This window comes from Pollicipes pollicipes, unplaced genomic scaffold (assembly GCF_011947565.3).
Source record: "Pollicipes pollicipes isolate AB1234 unplaced genomic scaffold, Ppol_2.1 Scaffold_4881;HRSCAF=5763_pilon_pilon_pilon, whole genome shotgun sequence".
NCBI lineage: Eukaryota > Metazoa > Arthropoda > Thecostraca > Pollicipedomorpha > Pollicipedidae > Pollicipes > Pollicipes pollicipes.
Window position 1 is genome coordinate 16,271,806 of NW_023596576.1, and position 20,462 is coordinate 16,292,267.

Here is a 20,462-nt window from a genome sequence, read left to right on the forward strand (position 1 = left end):
CCGTGTGCGGGGCAGACACTTCTAGACACACTGCTTTTGGCGCAGCGTTTCGCCAGTGCGGGCATTGAACGGCTTGTCATTAGGGGATATGTACATACCTGTGTCTTTTTTGGATTGATCCCAGCTGCTGAATCTGTTAACTTCCCACAGAACCTAACAGATGGAAGAATAAAGAAGTAGTTGGGTTGATATTTCGGCAACATGCCTTTATGGAAACAAAAGCAGAAGTGAATTCCCCGATGTGGATTGATGAAATGGTTCTTCCCCGAGGAATAAAGCTAATACTACTGTCTTATCTAGGCACGTTTTATCTGTGTGTTGTTCGTTATCTACAAGCTTACGGGCAGATTTTGCATGACAGTGAAACTAAATACCAAAAAACCTCATATGGCCAACATTGAATTCTGTCCAACAAACTTAACATTCAAACCACTAACTTTTCATGTGGCGAGAAGATAGTCTCTAGAGTGATTTTACTACGACCCGAACGAATCTGCGTCGGGTTTTGCGGGATTTTTCAACCTTCAGTCGCTACCGCAAGAGTTTGTTGGCATAAACACGCGAACAAACGCGAACGCATTATATCGCATATCCCTACAAATGTTTAAGCAATGACATCTACATTGTGCGTGAATTTGAAGCAGTGAATCATAGCAAGTAAGTGTTCCCTGATCATGTCAGCGAAGTCGAAGTCGTTTTTAGATTTAAATGCGACTGACAGCTGCCACCAAAGCCCGTTCAATGATCAGTTTGCTACGTTGTTAAAGAATCGGAGGCCTGCCTCTTAATAGCTGTCGATTTTCAAGGTTATAGGTAAGGTCAGGGAACGGGAACAGGGACAGCAAGTTAAACAACAACATTCAACACTCAAACTTTTGAATCCATTGCAACAAAGGTGGCATAAAATTACGCTGTGTGTCATTTTGTATGGTAGGCAAGTTTTCAACCCGACAGTCACTGGACCTTCAAGGCCAGCATATTGGTCAAAATGGCTGGATTAGAACCAAATGTAGCGATGAATTTTTGGTAAAAGGAAATTTGGAATACATGAGCAAATCGGACACATTTGTTGTAAAGATTAATTTCTAGCCCAATGGATCTATTTCGCCAATCAGTCTTTGCCGCCGGAGCCCTGGCCCCACCATCGGCAATTAATTTCCGGGCCGATGGCAGAATCTTGTTGCGAAAGCTTACCGCCACGCTCATAAAGGCACGCTGGACGCGGTCAATCCTGCCCTTTGACGTCACCAGAACCTCAGCGCGACCGACGTCGCTGGCTGGAGACCTTCCCAATCACAGGCAAATGGCAAGCGCCTAAAGCGACGCGAACCGACTCCGCCTCAGGTGAGTGAATCGGAATTGCGGGCGCTCTAACCATTTGACCTCTCGGAACAGATGGACAAGTGGGCGATGGGGGCGGATTCGAAGCCAGTTTTCAGACGACTTTTGACCTTTGAGGTGAGACTCATTTCGAGAAAGGAAACACTGAGACGACCAAACGTGTGTGTAGGTTTGGGCAAAATTTATCCCAACGGTACTGCGTGCTCTGATTTAGGATGAGTAAGGCTTTTGTCTCGACAGCCTGGATATATACGATTAAAATTGATACCAGATGAGGAAGCAGGCTATAGCCCAAGCGTGCTGATTTAACGTTCAATTTCGCCACATGACGTTCCTAAGGTCCCCTCACCACATCAAGAGTGAACCAAGCCGGTTTTGAAATAGCGTTCGACGTTCGAGACGACCAAGAAGTTGTTAGTACTGCCAAATTTACGGGTATATTAAACCGAGCCTGGGCTCAAAATACAGAGCGTGCACTGATATAAGGTGGCCGGGATTTGTACCCCAATGATAGTCGCGCTTCGAGGCTGAAATTGAGGCGTTGAGGAACGGTAGGCCAGATATAAAATTACACACTGCATTTTGCAGAAACAGAGCTGCATGCTGTGTGTGAGTCCCATTCAGCCCATCGCCAAGCAGCATTTTAACGGAAGCAGCGCTTTTTTGTCTCTGCTTTGGCGTCGAATTGTGTCCGCTTAGCAAGCCGGCTTCCTCGTATTCTTGTTCGCTCAATGTTTGCTTTTTGAAGGAGTGCGTGTGCTACAAATGTCTCCCCACCTTCCCATTGCGAAACAAGGACACTATTCTTGAAGGAAAACACCGATAGTCATCTGGAAGCTCGGACGTCACGGCACGAATGCCATGAGCGCTGACGTCCAACTATCACTACGTAGCCACCAAATTTCATCATTTTTGACCAACATTACATGGGACAAATATAAAATACGTTGGTTTGCATCAACGTCCCGTGCCAATGCCCAAGGCAGGATGGTCGAGTTTGATCCTGCGGTATGCGCTGTAATGCCATCGATGCAGTTAGGTTTCAGTCCTTTCCGGCTGGTCTCTGTGAAGGTTCGCACATAACACGTTCGACGATAATACAGGCGGTATTTCGTGGTATTTATGACGTCAAACGATGGTCTTACAACACAACCAGAAACACAAAACACGATTTTGACAACATGCGACATGGGCTACGAATATAAACACATCGCACGCGAGCACCGATATAATCAGCACTGACCCATGGGGGTTCGCAAATCACACGAGTGCACGGCGAACATGAAATGCCACATTGAACGCATGAATAAAACTGCAACCGCAGTAACTGCCGTTACTAGACACGCAATACGTGAGGGCCGTAAGAGACAATGCATTGTAACGACCGTGCCCTGGACAGTCGCGATGCCCTTTGATCCACATCGATGTCAAGTGTACACAAACATTAATGGCAAACACAGCAGCCTAGGAGCTAAGCCAGTTTTCCATAAGCCCGGATTTCAATACATCAACTAAGGTTCTGAACCTGAAACCTCGTTTCAGGCGACGATAAATGCGCACTATATCGCCGCGGGCACAGTCGTGTACAGCTTGATGGCCCTACAGACGTGCATTAGCCGCCGTTGCCGTGCGGGGGGTATCCTCGCTCTTGTATATGTACTTCAGGCGTACATAATACTATGCAAGTTGAGAACCGTCGCTATCACACCACTACTTCCACTCGGGTTGCCTCGCAGCGCATTGTACAGGTAAGAATGAACGGCTACGTTCTTAAGAATGCTCTGAAGGTAACGTCGGAAGGCATGCTTTCACGAAGAACCAAACACAAAGACTAAACCGATACGACGATTGCATGTGGCTCAAAGATAATTTCACGACAGTTAAGTCGCGTAGGCATAATCTGTGACCAATGATCTCCCGAAGGTGGATTAAAGCCCGCTCCCGTTTCCTGGAGCAACTTTTGAACTCATTTGGGTGGAGATAAAATATTTGTCGTGCCTGTTTGGTTGTCCATTTCATACATGCCGACCATCAAATTCGACGCTCAGTACGACCAGGGAAATACGACTTTGTCACCTGCTTATCATACCTGTGTACGAGTCGTGCAAGCTGAACAACTGCTGCGAGGAGGCTCGCTGATGCATGGCATTGAGGCACCCCCACCATGCATTCCGACCTATTGCACTGTGCCCTGACCACATTTGTCCACGCTCCAGTCACGGAATGGGTAACACGCACGCCCCTCATGACCTCGTCATCCTCGCCCACCACACGTTCGCGTCAGCCAACTTCGGTCTCCGGCTGCCGGTCCATGACCCCGCTGCTTACTCGTCTCACGCGCGCACGCCACGGCGAGAAGCATATCAGACTAGCCACGGTGAACAGCCTCCGTCACGCACCCTCTGCATGTCAGGGCGGCACGGCTGGGACGCGGCTTCGGTGTAGCAGGCTACCTACAGCTGGTTGACTTCAACGACGTTCGTTCGTTGGTTGCCTTGGTCCAAGGCTTTGATGTTTCCGTTCCGCCTGAAACATCAGCCGACTTAACTTTAGTACGGCTGTTGTTCATTGTCACAGCTGTCATACCTGTTCACACACCGGCGGTGGGTCTACACGTGCCTCCCTGCGCTGTTGCCGCCCATTGTCACAGTTGTCATACCTGCTCACACACCGGTGGTGGACCTACACGTGCCTCCCTGAGCTCCTGCCGCCCATTGTAACAGCTGTCATACCGGCTCACACACTGGCGGTGGGCCTACATGTGCCTCCCTGAGCTGTTGTTCATTGTCGTAGTTGTCATACCTGCTCACTCACCGGTGGTGGGCCTACACGTGCCTCCCTGCGCTCCTGCCGCTCATCGTCACAGCTGTCACACTTGCCCACACACCGGCGGTGGGCCTACACGTGCCTCCCTGCGCTTCGTTCATTGTCACAGCTGTCATACCTGCTCACTCACCGGTGATGGACCTATACACACCTCCCTGCTCTGTTGTTCACTGTCACAGCTGTCATACCTGCTCACACACCGGCGGTGGGCCTACACGCGCCTCCACACGCTCCTGCCGCCCTTGGTCACAGCTGTCACACCTGCTCACACACCGGCGTTGGACCTACACGCGCCTCCCCGCGCTCCTGCCGCCCTTGGTCACAGCTGTCACACCTGCTCACACACCGGTGGTGGACCTACACACGCCTCCCCGCGCTCCTGCCGCCCTTGGTCACAACTGTCTCACCTGCTCACACACCGGTGGTGGACCTACACACGCCTCCCCGCGCTCCTGCCGCCCTTGGTCACAGCTGTCACGCCTGCTCACACACCGGTGGTGGACCTACACGCGCCTCCCCGCACTCCTGCCGCCCTTGGTCACAGCTGTCACACCTGCTCACACACCGGCGGTGGACTTACACACACCTCCCCGCGCTCCTGCCGTACCTTAGTCACAGCTGTCTCACGCCTGCTACACACACCGGTGGTGGACCTACACGCGCCCCCCCCACGCACATCCTGCCGCCCCTTGGTCATAGGCTCACCCTGCTCACACACCCGGTGGGGGACCTAACACGCGGCCTCCCCCACTCACTGCCGGCCCTTGGTCACAGCTGTCCACGACCTGCTCATCACACACCGGCTGGTGGACTTACACAGCACGCCACCTCCCGCGCTCCTGCCGCCCTTGGTCACAGCTGTCTCACCTGCTCACACACCGGTGGTGGACCTACACACGCCTCCCCGCGCTGCTCACCCGCGACAGTTGAGCGAGGCCGGCTTCAGGCCGGATGACTGGCGCAGCAGGGTGTCGCAGGTGCGCGCCGTGTCCAGGATCGCCAGCTCGACGCTCGGCGACTTCTGGCGCTTGGAGCAGGGCACCTGCGGTGAGGGCGCCGCCTGTGGTGAGGGCTCACTGGCTGTGGTCGCATGCGACACATACTGTTGCCATCCCGCATGAGCTTTGGTCGCACCGACTCATCCGGTGCAATGAGCACACGAACACATGAGATAGCGTCCAATTGTTACGGCTGAAAATGGATGTGCAGTCAGAAAGAAATGCCCGCGTTCATCATGAAAAAAATCAAAAGAACACGCCACGTGATCACGATGAAAAAGAGCATTATTCCAAACGTCGAAGCATTGCGACTGCGCTTGGCACATGACAGTTGTGTTCTTGATGTTGGCACTAATTGTCGTGACCGCAGATGGCCGACCTACATCGGTGTTTTTCCACTCCTGTGGCAGGTATGGCGCTTCGTAAGCAATCAAAGATGAGTAGTTCTGCTGTGGAAACAGTAATAAGCACATGGAGACTACTGGGAAAATCGTATAGGAGTGTCACCAGTATACTGGATGAGGAACTGCAATAGCGACCACTTGCATGAGCCTGGCTCGAGTTGACTCCTCCCGTACAATATGCGCACGAATATATCGCGTTGTGTCTACTTTTACGGCGGACGTTAGTCTGAATGTTATTGCAGTTGTTAATTAGCAAAGTTCCGTTGCTAATTAAAAGCTGAATTATAAACACATCAAGCAAGGAATGCAAAAAAGAACCGGAAAAGGGAACATTCCCGATTGTCTTGGCATGCACCGCAGCTTTTGCCAGTGGAAAAACAGTAAAATAGCCTGAATTTAAAGGTTACATTAACCAAGACGACATCATCATTTAGTGATTGAAAGGTCATAGTGATTGAAAAGGTAAGTGTAGTCTGTAATGTATCTTGAATGCAAATCACGGCTTTGCTAGATGGATAGGAGGCTTGCTACCACGTGCCAGTAACGCTAGCTGTGAGGTCAGTCGAACGGACAGGTCAGTGGCGTTGAGGGGCCCGTTGTTCACTGCAAACGTCGTCCCCAAATTGCTACAAATGACGTCACAGGTGTCACAGGGCTCTGCATCGCAGCAATTCTGAGGCTTTTGAGCGCGGTTCCTCGTTTGCGGCGTAGCTAAGCGTGACACCATATATTATTGCATCACGTGAGTAACTTGCTTATTAAAAACTTAACTATATGCAAATATGAAGGGCCATTCGCAACGGGAGTCGGCAGAAGCAAGCGACTTAAAACTAAGGCTGACACACGAATGATGCAAAAGGAGTGCCCATTGGATTATGAACAGATCAAGCAAAGGACGTGAAAAAGGAAACTGAAATGAGGAAACACACATTTTTGCTGCCTTGGCACACATCGCAGTTTTTACGAACGAAAAACTAGCAGTATAGCCTGACGCTTATGACCGCATAAACTAACACGCCTACCCACCCTGCGTGGGGGTGTTAGTTTATTAGTTAGTTGTTTGGTTAGTTAGTGCTAGTTCAGTCAATTAGCGCCTATCAGGCCTCAGATTTGTAAAACCGTACCCGTGACAATTATGTGTGCGGGTTTTTAGCCAGCGCGTGATTCAATAATAAAGATTTGACATACATGAATCAATTATATGCACTTAAAGGGAATGCTCCATGTTCATATGGGGCTTTGAACTGAAAAATCTACCTCAAAGATCTTTCAGCACTTTGCATGCCCTTCTTAAGACACAAGTCCATTTAGGTTCTGGGCTACACATCCGCGAAAAAGGGAAAGGCATGTCGAGGAGAGCATTTCAAAGTCATATGTCATGACGCCTCATGGCATTCATGACGTCATACTAACGTCATTCAGGTCCCATAAGCCATGCGGCGATCAAGGCCAGAAAAACATAATTGTCGAGGCGTTCATATCTGGTGTTTGTGAGCACGATTTCCAGATATTGCGGCCGTCAACGAGCTCTCAACCAATGTTGTGCACGGTACGATGACGTAATCAAAGCATGACCCATTGAGGATCATATTTACCAAACACAGGATTGCGCTGTCTGGAGTAGCCTTTTCCGCATAAAAGGTATACCAATAGTTAGAAGTGATCTTTTTCCATCTTATCTGATGTTTGCTTTAATATCCGCAAAGGTAGCATAACATTTAAGCATGAACTTGCAGGACAAAAATTTTATTTTGGGTTTCCCTTGAGTATCTTATACCATCTGTTGCCGACAACCATTTCATTCATAGCTGCCGAACGAGATGGGATGATGAAGAAGTATTCAGCTTCATGTATATCACGCATGTACAATTTAGCTTATATTTAACGCAGCATCCGCATAGATAAAAACGACATTTTTATATATTTTTATATGCATATGTTTGTATAAATGGAATGAGTTACCTGACCGTAACCCATGTGCAGTCTGGTGCGAGGCGCAGCGAAAGCCAGGACTTTGATTCCTGGTATCTCAGGCCTGGAGAGAGAGCGAGGGCGAGAGGCAGAGCTACAGCTACAGCTAGAGTGACAGCGAGAGAGAGAGAGAGAGAGAGAGAGATAGGAGAGAGAGAGAGAGAGGAGAGAGAGAGAGAGAGAGAGAGAGAGAGAGAGAGAGAGAGAGAGAGAGAGAGAGAGAGAGAGAGAGAGAGAGAGAGAGAGAGAGAGAGGGAGAGAGAGCACGATTTTGAAAATCACTGGTTTGGTTATCGGCAAAGGGGACACAATTATAGATTTTACGTAACGGTGATCTGCACAGGGACGGTACTCTGCGCAGGGGGTGCTGGCAGTTTGAAAGTATATGCCATTCAACCTACGCGATATATCTGCTCATGTAAGCACATCCTACGCAAATATGCTGAATGCGCTGAGTAACATATCGCGCAAAGCGTGTGAAATGCTGTAACATAGGTTAGTTCAGACAAAGCGGCGTCATAAATACAACAGGACGCTGCTAACCTGAATTAAATTTACACCTCTTATGTCATTTGCATTCGTCTACACAGGCTATGACCCCATAAAACAAGTGCGTGCATAATGATTATATAACGTATGTGCATTGCAGTGGCAAATGCGCACGCGTAGATAAGTATAGGCGCTTAATTTAAGATCTACCTAGCTCGAGATCTACAGCTCGGCCAGGGTCCCCTGTATTGATTTGATGGATTAAACATGCCCGTAAATAAGCGTCAACTAAAAATATTGCATTGGTACTGTTCGTGGTGGATCCTCCTACCGGTTCGGGAACGACATACCATAATAAGGCAGATAACCTGGCGCAGCTAGACTTGAAGCCATGGTAATGGGTTGTGAATATGACTTTAGGATTATATGCCTGTTCGTGTTATGATAAGTGCTGCAACAAAACTTCGAAAAGTTTGCAGGTCATCTAGAGCATCGATGGAGATACACATAGTGCATAGAACACAAGTCTGCCTTATCTTGAACAGCTTTCCACTTCATAGCTCTTCGTTGCGTTGCTGGTAACCATCGCAGTTATTTTTAAGAAACCCTAACCGGGAGGACTCTACTGCTTGCATATTATAGGAAGAACAGCAAATGAGACTAACCCAGGGTTGAGTCTACACCGATGCCAGTCTGACTACGATCCCAACTGCCGACAACACCGAGATTGCACCCACGCCGGGGACGCGTGACGTTTCTTCCTGGAGTTCTCAGACCATGTCAACACGACGGCGTTTTCACGTGGTGAGCACACACGATTCTTTGCGGGGGGGGGGCAAACTGCACATACGTAGACGTAGTGGGCTGGCGCGGTTTTAAGCGCCGAGCCGCAGGCCTCGCCTGGAGTTAGAGCGATGGATCCACGGCACTACTTCCCCAGTCACGCTGAATATCTACTCCATTGAAAACAGCTATGTTCAAAGACAAGTATGGCGACTTTATCTTGACAACACTCACCAATGCACTGTGTTCAACCGTGTTTTTCGAGCGACTTGTCTCGTCTTCTGGCCCCATGCTGGGTGCGCCCCTGTGCCTCCGCTCGCTGGGCGCGCCTCTGCGAGCGGCCTGCGATTGGTCGTTTTCGGACGCCCCGGACAGAGGTCAGAGGCGATTGGTCGGTTTCGGACGCCCCGAACATAGGTCAGAAGCGATTGGTCTGTTTTGTACGCCCCGTACAGAGGTCAGAAGCAATTGGTCGGTTTTGGACGCCCCGGACAGATGTCAGAAGCGATTGGTCTGTTTCGGACGCCCCGGACAGGGGTCAGAAGCGATTGGTCGGTTTCGGACGCCCCGGACAGAGGCCAGAAGACGCGGACCAGCTACGTCGAAATTCATGGCAGACACATACAACGTGCTAGGCATTCGTTTGTCCACTTTGCTGCCAGCGTGTAACACTTACATTGGGGTGTATGCACTATTATGAAATTTTAAGGCGCTTTCAACACGCGTCAGTGCCACGAGCCGCTTTTATTGCAATGACCAGTTCACGATAAACTAGAGCAGCTCCTAAACGACATAAATGAGCCTGGCGCAGACAAAACGTATTTGCGATGCACACAAGACCTTTGACACCCCCGACGCGAGAGGGCCCGACACAGCCGGGGCTGACCACCGAACCATCGGCTCTCACCTCGGGCAGCAGGCAGAGCTGCGAGTGGTAGAAGCCGTAGACCAGCGGGTTGGCGCATGAGTTGCCGCTGGCGAAGATGAACAGCACCCGACCCACCATGGGGTTGACAGTTTCCGCCGACTTGCGATCCACCCAGTACCTGTTGAGGAGGCAGCGCTGAGAGTGGCGGCGCCGACACTGCCGCTTCGGAGAGCGCCAGCGGACAGGGCGTGACAGGCAAGCCCCGTGCCACTGCCGCCAGCGGCTCAGCGTCCGCTCATTCACCGCGCACAGCGCCCTATCCGCTCCATAAGAGGTGAGGGTGCAAACGCTTCCAGGAATGCATGCAATGTCCACACCAATCGCTAAAATGGACGATGTGCATTAAGTCGTTCCTGTACGAGTTTGGACACATTCTCATTCGTTGGTTTGCTGTCGTCATTTAGGTCGATGACGATATCATGCCTGATCCATTTGTGTACCAAATGCAACAGGAAAGCTCAAATTCCCGTGATCTAAATTCGTGTCTTAAGAAAACATTAAAAATAGCATTCTCTTGTGACTGACGCTTCAGATCTAGTCCGAACCTTTTGCATCGATGAAATTCTGGCATCAGAGCTGTTTGTAGTGTGTGCCCTGGCCCCTATTATTCGTTCGCGCAATTCCGGGTCAACGGCACATTTGGCGGAGAAAGTTAACCGTGCGATAGTCTTCGGCACGGTCCGTCCTACCCCTCACATTGTCTGACCTTTAACAGCCCGCCACGTTTGGGTGGATCGGAAGGCAGGCGCATTCACCAAATGAGTTATCGGGGCGGACGTATGCTACCACAGCTGCCCTCCCCTGCCCAAATCGTCTCTTCATGCGCCCTTTGCGTCGGAACACATTTTCAGGCCTCGGGATGGGCAGCTCATTAGGTGTTGGTAGTGAATAGCGCTGACACAATGCAGGTCGATTGGCTATGCTAATCGCGCTGCCCCTAGGGCCTCTGCTTCCGTTTTCGGTGCTCGCGGTCCGAATGATTATCTGTGGAGCTGAGCCCGTGTAGTATTTAGTTTCTAGCTCGAGTAGCACCAAAGTACTCTGGAATGTTCCAAACGCGAGGACTAAACGTTAATTTTCACGGTTGTTATTACGAAATGAATTATTCGCAAATCCAGTCGCGAGCTAGGCTGCGTTCAAGATTCTGTTCCCATTCGTTCACGGCATATGTGTGGTGGCGTATAGCGAGCAAATGACGCCAACGGGAGGCGCTCCACCATCGGTAAATAAACAGGGCTGAGCAGTGGAGGCCGTCACGGGTGCTCCACCATCCGTGGACGAACAGGACTGTCCAGTGGAGGCGTTCAGGAGTTAATTTCCTTACTTAATCCATCCACTACCCATGGGGCTCTGTCCAGAGCCGCCCGCTACCCCACTGCGTTAGTTGTACCCAGCCGTTTGCATTTTTTAAAGAAGTTTACTTCAAACCTATAAGAGAGTTTCAAGAAACGTTACACCAAGACATACTTTTTGGCAACTGATGATTGCAGTAGTGATGGGAATGGAGCTTTTTTTACGAATAAAGGCGTAATTCACAATACTCAGTATACCTTCTTGGTTATTCTTCCCGGTCTTCTGTAAACACCTTATCCATATCATTTTTCATACCGGTCAGTTTCCTAAAATCTGTACGCAACTCAGTCCGTTTTCATATGCTTCAACTTATGCTAATGCACGAATGCGTGGCGAACCGCGCATTCCAATTCTGAATCGAAGTTGAGGACCAAACCTGTCATTTTATGCTGACCTGCGTTGCTAGTCACAGTTGCAGATACGATTATGAAAAATACGTGGGTAAAGCATTGAATGCAAATTGCTACCTGAGCAGGCGGAAGTAGCAAACTAAATATACTTGGTACCGAGCAAGAATTGAAACGATCGGAAATCGTGGTATAAAAGTGGCATACTGTTTTCACAGCCAGCTACACTTAGTGACACATAGAAAACGCTGACCTGGAGACTAGCACAGGGTTATTTGCCACCACCGCAGATTAGCACCTATAATGCATTTCAGTCACCAGTGGATAACACCACTGATTACGGAGGATTCTCCACTCGATTGGCGATGCCATCAGGCACTGCAGGGTGGTACGGGCGCGTAACGCCCCCAGTGATCTTTAAAAATTCAACATAGAGCATAAAATGGCGTTGCATAGACAAACTGGCCCCACAATACCCTGTGCCCTAAGCAGCGGCTGCTGGTGTCACCGCGCACGGTCACCACGCCGAGCAAGTCTATCATACGGAAAGTTTGGCAATGGCGTCCAGTTAGTCTCGTAGTTTGTCCTCCCGTCGGCGGTAGGCGATGGCAGCCCATCATACCTCATACCTGGTAAACTGCACGTCCCAATGCATAGCGACCTCGTTTCCGGTCCAGTGGTGTAGCCCGGGAACCAGAGCTTTCATCGGCACTGAACGTCCGTCTCCCGCTATGTGGTGCGTTTGAGAGCAGGCCTTGAGCATGGCGACTTCGCCCCTCGCCGACCCAGAACGACATAGCCGCGAAAGGCAAATTAGTTTGGCTTGCGCCGCAAGTTAATCTCGCGGCGCCGGGAATTGTGCCGCAAAACCAATTTGCATAATGATTTACTGAACGCCAGCCAGAAGCCATCTTTTTGGAGGCTTGAAGAAATCAACGTTAAAATAAATAGTCTTACTTGCGTGCGCGGCCTAAAAATGACTCACCTTCGGCTAACTTTGTTAACCTAAAACGCTTTAGTTGTTTTCCTAGTTCTCGCCACTACATTTGCAAATCAGCGCTTCATGTCGGTTCAGATGTCGTCAAGTAGGCTAGATTTCGTGCCAAATGTCGTATTTCACCGCTAAATAGAGCGCTCGCCTCGGGCGACCAAGCTGTTCCAGGAGCCTGGGGTGCTTGCAACATACCGCAGTGCAGCCTGCCTGCTATATGCAACTTGCAACGTGCTACATGCCGCAGCACAACCTGGCTTCCTGTGTCAGACTAGGCCATGGACGACTTCTTTCAAGTCACGTACAAAAGTCGCAAGCCTACATGCAAATGTAAACCAGCCACAACGCGAAAAATGGTTGATGTCCCAAGGGTAAGTGAATGCACCGCTGAGCAAGTAGTCATCAAATGTGGTCATCAAATGTCGCAACGTGATGCACCGCTGGCGACCACCGACCTCTCGGTACGCGCTGCTCAGTGAGGGTATGAGGTGCGTGCAGGATGGGTCGAAGGGTGCAGCTGCGCACTGAACGATTCAGCCCTCGCCTTGGGAGGATCACATGCGCACGTCGATTGCGTGGTCGGAGCCACGCTGCCACTATGTGTAGCGCCCACGTCCCGCAGCGCCCGTGCACCATCGGCGGTTACTGCTCCTATAGCCGCTCGTGCATGCTAGCACCGAAGACAATCAGGTGCGCAGTGATCATCTGTGGCTTAACTAGTCATCAAATGGAGGATCTTCCATAATCAATGGTTGCATCCACTGTTGATTGAAATGCATTCTAAGTACTGCCATGCCTATTATTAGGTACTGCCATGTCTTAGAAACGAATGCCTATGGTCGTCTCCATTCTAGCTATTTCATCAAATGCAATGCGACATAAGTGAGTGGCTCTTGCCATGCTGGCGACGCCAGTGTAGCTGCCTCTCGTTACGCTGTCCGGTTGCTATTAGTCGATGGGGTTACATACCCCAATATACCCCAATATACCTCAACATACCCCAATATACCAGTGATCGCCCAACCAGGCCTCAGGCCATGTGCTGCCAAATTTCGCTTCAAATGCCCCTCAACCTTCTGATGTACCCGCAGCCTCCTGGTGGCGTCATAGTGGTTAACGCTTTAGGCTTCCGCGTGTTAGGCCTGGATTCGAACCTCGGTTGCGCCACGGCCGTTGAGCGCCGATACGACCCCTGCAGTCGCAAGCGCTCCATAGCGGGGTGCGCAACGACGCGCGTCGCTTCCCACTTTTAAAGAGCCTTCAGAAGAAAATAAAACCATAATGTGGTGGATGCATTTGCCGAGAGCACTCCTGAACGCTCGGCGACGGTTCTCTCAGCTTCGTTTGGGGTGCCAGCGCCCCATTGTTCCGTACACGAGGGCGGTTAGGCGATACCAAACTGTGCCACACGTAGTCATGTTATTCAATTCAGAAACTGACCAAAGTTGCCTCGAATCAAAGCATTATTGCTGCCGGACAATTAACGATGTTATTTTCTTTTTTATTTTACCTAATTAACTATGGTGCATTTGCTAATGCATCCTTCGTCAATTAATAAACCTCATTAGTTATTGGCTAGTTATCAATTTGCATTCCAGACCTGATGGTTCTGATTTGGTTTATGCGGCCATGTCCCCCACGGTTGCCCTGTCAGCCTACGCCGGAAGCCAGGGCACGCACCCATCCTCTCAAACACTGAGTACAAAGCTGGCTGTACCCTCCGCGGCCATGCCCCCAACGGCTGCCCTTTCAGCCACTGTCGGAGCCCAGGGCACGCACCCAGCCCTTCAAACACGGAGTACAAAGCTGGCTGTACACTCCGCGGCCATGCCCCCAACGGCTGCCCTTTCAACCATTGTCGGAACCCAGGGCACGCACTCATCCTTTCAAACACTGAGTGCAAAGCTGGCTGTACACTCCGCGGCCATGCCCCCAACGGCTGCCCTTTCAACCATTGTCGGAACCCAGGGCACGCGCCCATCCCTTCAAACACTGAGTACAAAGCTGGCTGTACCCTCCGCGGCCATGCCCCCAACGGCTGCCCTTTCAACCATTGTCGGAACCCAGGGCACGCACCCATCCCTTCAAACACTGAGTGCAAAGCTGGCTGTACCCTCCGCGGCCATGCCCCCAACGGCTGCCCTTTCAACCCTTGTCGGAACCTAGGGCACGCACTCATCCTTTCAAACACTGAGTGCAAAGCTGGCTGTACCCTCCGTGGCCATGCCCCCAACGGCTGCCCTTTCAACCATTGTCGGAACCCAGGGCACGCACTCATCCTTTCAAACACTGAGTGCAAAGCTGGCTGTACCCTCCGCGGCCATGCCCCCAACGGCTGCCCTTTCAGCCACTGTCGGAGCCCAGGGCACGCACTCATCCTTTCAAACACTGAGTGCAAAGCTGGCTGTACACTCCGCGGCCATGCCCCCAACGGCTGCCCTTTCAACCATTGTCGGAACCCAGGGCACGCACTCATCTTTTCAAACACTGAGTGCAAAGCTGGCTGTACCCTCCGCGGCCATGCCCCCAACGGCTTCCCTTTCAGCCACTGTCGGAGCCCAGGGCACGCACTCATCCTTTCAAACACTGAGTACAAAGCTGGCTGTACCCTCCGCGGCCATGCCCCCAACGGCTGCCCTTTCAACCATTGTCGGAGCCCAGGGCACGCACTCATCCTTTCAAACACTGAGTACAAAGCTGGCTGTACCCTCCGCGGCCATGCGTCAGGGCCGGCCAGCTCCGCTGTTGATGCGGACCAGACGGGCCAGGAGCTGTTTTTTGCTCGCGCCGCCGACCCGGTGTCGGCTGGCGACGCTGCAATAAATGCCTCGTCCTCCTACCACCCCCGCACAGTCGGCTGGAATTCTCATCTAACGTCACCCGATCGGGGGGAGATTTATTCTTCTCCAGGATGCATCCTCGCTCCGCCAAGCGACGCACAAAATCATTCGGGAGACGACGTCGGGCCCATGCATCCCGGGCGCATCAGAGGCCCGCACCGCGCCCATCGCTGATCAGCACCATCAGCCGCAGCGGTGGTGTCTACGGACGAGGGCGGGGTCTCGCTCGCAAAATACTCAAAACAAATGGGCCGATGCAGATGATATCCGCACTCGAGATGAATGATGGGCCAAATTCAGGCCTCCGAGAGCCGCGAGTTGCCGGCAAATGGTGCTGTGAACTTCAATACCTCGGTAGAATCAATTTCCAGCCCGGGTCAGTGCCAGAACGGTTCGAGGAAGGCTGGAAGTGTGCCAGATTGACACTTGATTGAAAATTGGCTTCTTGGCGGTATCTGATCGCCAAGGCAAATTGTCAGTTATGGAGCAGATCACGGCTTACGAATAACAAAATGTGCTGAGAGGGAGAAGCACTTGCTGCCAGGCATGACACGTGCAAACCTTGCGAAATAGGTTATATGGCTAAACGCAAGGATCTATGACGTACAGTTAACGGCAGCGAATCCCATGAAGGACACAATGCCCAGGTCAGTCTACGAAAAAAGGCTTCACTGCACTGCCAGTTTGACGCGAAAATTAAACGCATGGCGTTATAACGTTACTTCCAAGCCGTCGAAGCAACGGCTGATTCGCATGAAAGAGAGTAAGGATTTCTGCCACCGCCGCGCCGCACACCACACAGCGGGAATTGCTTGTACTAAGCTATTACGTTATCTGACAGCGTGCGCTCATGTAACCCGCGAAGACATACATGTCAATCAGTTTTGTTATATTATGGACCAATTTTGCATCTCGGAGACTGCTAACGTGCCCCTGCTTTTAACTTTCTCCAAAAAAAGCTTATCAACCTTAACGCGCGCCCGAGTGGCCGGATGAATACTCTCCGCTCGAGCGCGGGTCCATTTAAGCCCCTGAGACGTAAAAAACTTGAGAGCTAGAAACCCTGAACCCACAGAATGGGTTGGCTTCTATCTGAACTCACTTGGATCAGCTGTTGACATTCCTAAGTCATGACCTTTGGCATGGATGTAGGAGCAGTGGGGGAGGGGCAGGGAGGCCATGGCCCCCACTTTTCAAGGTGGGGCCAGCAGTGTTATTTGCCCCCCCCCCCCCACACACACACGTTTCAGATTAAAACTGTGTTTAGCTTACTTTTGTGCTATATCAAACATACATAGCGATTTACCTAGTTCACCAGCCATCTTCCTCAAGATGCGTCATCTTTTTCGTTCGCTCATTGGCCATCGCTCAGTGTCACAGCCGCAGGACCGACGCCGCGCGGCCAATGGAGGCTGCAACGCCGGGCGTCGAGGCTGTTGTTGCTACGACTTACGATCGCGCATGTTCAGAACCATGTTACATGGCTTTTATCGGTAATCAATTTTGACTGAATCTTGAACATTTTAAGATGAATATGGATTAGCCATGTTGATACAAATTTGGGACCTCATCTCATCTATAATTTACGTTCAGGGTCCTTAATCTTTCTGAGGAACACAGAAAAACATGGAACTGGAGTCTAGGTGACAATTATTGGACCACCTGCGGTGATCACGGATGCTGTTGACTCAATGGGAGTTTCTGTGCTGATCCGGGGCCAACTGCGCGAGTCAGAAGGTCCCCCGTACCAGGGAGATCTTCTGAACAATGCGATGTGATATTTGACATGTGACATGTGACTTGACATGATATGACAAGTGATGAGATTCTACATTTACTCTTCCAGTTCAACCACCAGATACCAGCCCCACTTCGTGGTGCTTTAAGGGCCAATCCGTTCTTATGATCAGCCTAAAAATCGCTCGCGTGAAATATGAGCACAGACTGCGTTCTAAATGTAAAATGTGATGCCATGAAGCGTTCAAGCATACTGCTTTCAGAAACGCCATCATTTTCGTCTACACGTTAGCCACAGCTCAGTATTAGCTGCTGGGCCGACGCTACGCGGCCTACGAAGACTGCAACGCCTGGGGTCGATGTTTTGGTTTCTAAGATTTTCGGGTGCGCATGCTCAAAATTACGTTACCTAACTTCTATTACTAATCGTTTAATGTGTTTAAAGGCAATTCTTCCAGAGGCATCATTACTTCCGTCCACCAGTGGGCCGATGCCAAAAGCTGGTCGATGGGTTAACGCTCCGCGGACTATGGAGACTGCAACGCCTGGTATGGAGATTTTAAAATTTGCGGGCGCCCATGTTTAAAAACCACGTTACGTAAATTGTATCACTAATTGATTCTACCCGAATGATGAGCATTTCCAGACAAGTATGGCTTGTATGGTATGTATGTGTAGTATGGCAGTAATGCTGATCCAGAAATATGCAACAAAGCAGCCATGCCATCAGATCGCAGCCAGTCATGCGGGAGACAGCCGGGCCAGGGAAATGTTCGCCGGCAGCGGACGAAGCAGGACCTAGATAAGAAATATATTACAGACGGGCGTTTGTTGTGGGGCTTGGTTTTTAAAACAGAATCTCCGGTTTTAGGCCTTTGCCACATTGTTGTTGGCAATTTCAAGCTTCTGAATTTGTTTACGCCTAAAATACTGCCACAAATCTTATCTGTTGAAAAGAAGCCAGCGAAATCAAGGCGCATGGAAAAAATTTGCCGCAGTGTGAGCCATCTACTCACTTTCGAAATTCTCACCAGGCTATGTCCAGGCCGTATTTTGGTCTACCCTGTGGGGGGCAGATGCATTCTTAATGACCCAAAATGATTACCGGCCCGTGGAATTTCGCCTCCCTAGAAAAGACAATGTTAAAATGGACGAATAATATTGGGAAGCTGGATAGCCTTATCTGCCGAATGACATAGTTCAGTCGAATGGGCCAGATTGCGCACCAGTAAGAAACAGCTTTAGATGCATATATAGCATAGCAGCCATGACATTTGAATGAAGAGCGAAAACAACCTCCATTTCTATCCCCCCCCCCCCCAGTCATCGGGATTGCTTTCCAGAAAAGGTTTCTGAAGTACACCCTGAACTTTCCCCCCCCTCACTTCTTGAAGCGTTCCTGCGCCTATGACCGTTGGATCACATAGTGTCGAGCAAGGTCAAATTAAGGTTGGTATCGAAAGTACCCACAGATTTCCTCATGCGACCACCTTAGATACTTGTGGAACCCAAGATACTTGTTTTAAGCAAAAGGCCACTGGAGTTCATTTAAGGTCAGTGACCTTGTTTGGCTTTTAGAATGCCATGATGACCAAAATCCTAGGAGATTGTTTTGACTTTTGCAGTTGATGAGCATCAAGGATTATGTTAGCGGGTATGATCAACAAAATGAAATGTTTACCTTAATTGTTTTAGGTCAGATACCTACTCTGATCTTCAAGAAGTCCACGAAAGACGTCTAATGCGGTCCCTCTCATCAATAAATTTAAAATGTGCATCAGAAACTAATCAAGCAAGCTTTCCAGTAAAAGCAGGCTGGTTTTGACTTCGGTCTGACAGGTCAGTTTTGATTTCATACCTGACACTTCGTAAATAACATGAGTTACTGTTTTAAATTCCTTTGTTGTATTGCCTACGAAACTATCTCTGAGGTGTGCGGTCTCGTTCAATACTTTGTCGCATAAAATTAAGCGATTCCCTGGAAATTGTCTTCGCTGACAGCCACGGCCTGAATAATCTGCCAGAGGTCAATGACCTTGCATGGTACATATCATGTTTATATCACACAACCCGCTATGCAATTGCCTACAGGTATGCAACGTTTGGCGCGACTTTGCCGCACCGTCCGACATTATTCTGTAAAAAATCCTTCGGAAGGTTTAAATTTACCCCACCCGAACGTGTGTTAACACACGTTCGGCTGGGGTCGAACTGACCCTCAGGAAGGTTTTTCCACATTGGTTTTGGAAATTTTGCACAGCTGTAGTCAATTGAAGAGCCGATCGCTCGGTAAAAAACAGCCGTACCTTGCAAGGTCACTGAACTGCGGCAGATCAAAGTCTAGCCATGGACTCTGCGAAGTCAATTCCCAGGGAATCGTTTAATTTGATACAACAACGGAGTGTTAGACGAAGCCATACATCTCTGAGATACTCTCTTAGGCAACACAACAATTACATGAACAAATTCCAATAAACTAGGGTCAGTTTTAAGGTCAGACAAAGGTCAAAACCAATCTATTTTACTACTCTAGGGTTTGCTGTGTGGGATAGTTTCTGGTGCTCATTTCAAATTTATTGATAACAGAAACCGCATTGTGCATCTTCCACGAACTTCTGAAAGGTCAGAGTAGGTCACTGACCTAAGATGACCCACGTCAACATTTTGTTTTTGGGAACATACTACCTAGCGTAGTCTTCGGCGCTTATTTAAATACAAAACTCAAATCAGTCCTGTATGATTTTGATCACCATGACCTTGAAAAGATGAAACAAGGTCAATGAGCTCAAAGGAGCGTGGGACCCGTTGCTTCGACACGTATCTAGGCTTGGGGGCACTTGAATACCAACCTGAAAATCGACATTTTTTTATCTTATTTGATCTGAAGGTCATGACCTAGGAAGCTCAAACTTTGGCCGAAGCGAGTTTAGGTACAGGCCAACATACCCTGTAAATTTGGTGTCTCCAGCTCTCTTAGTTCTTGAGATCTCAGGTGGGTCAATTTGGCCTCTACCGGAGCGGAGGGTGTGCAGCCGGCAACCCGCGCGCGTAAAAGCACGCGCCCCACTGACACTATGATCACCATAGAAATGCATCGTTGATCTACCGTTGCTGACAAACGATAGTTAAGAATACAATTGAGCAAGCTGTTATCCAACTCGAGAATCAGTTGTCATTATGGGGACACACGATATACGCTGCGGGACAGGAGCCATCTCAACTCGTTCGCCGGGTGAGAAGATGGCCTAGCCGTTTGGCACCTACTTGTGCTAGAGTGGTCAACAACAAAAGCCAGTGGTGATGTGAGCAACCAAAAGTGCCAGGTTTAATCCTCAAGATCCGTCAACAATCTTCCTGGTCAGGTCGACATACCGCGTGGAGCAAAACATAGAAAACATACGTGGAGAACAACGGGGTTTTTTGAGAGCGACATAAGCATAGAGTCAAGAGCTGT

At 49.9% G+C, this 20,462-nt stretch overlaps 1 protein-coding gene across 1 annotated transcript in view; it reads right to left on the reverse strand.

Moving 5' to 3' along the window:
• Positions 1-2,454: 2,454 nt before the first annotated feature.
• LOC119100721 (gonadotropin-releasing hormone receptor) overlaps positions 2,455-20,462 on the reverse strand; it is an 88,908-nt gene continuing 70,900 nt past the window's right edge. Inside the window, exons 6-8 of the mRNA XM_037223811.1 lie at positions 9,720-9,858; positions 5,085-5,209; positions 2,455-3,867 (exon numbers count right to left, since the gene is read on the reverse strand). Of these exons, the coding sequence (XP_037079706.1) occupies positions 3,795-3,867; positions 5,085-5,209; positions 9,720-9,858 (337 nt within the window). The 3' untranslated portion in view covers positions 2,455-3,794. The remainder of the gene's footprint in view (positions 3,868-5,084; positions 5,210-9,719; positions 9,859-20,462) is intronic.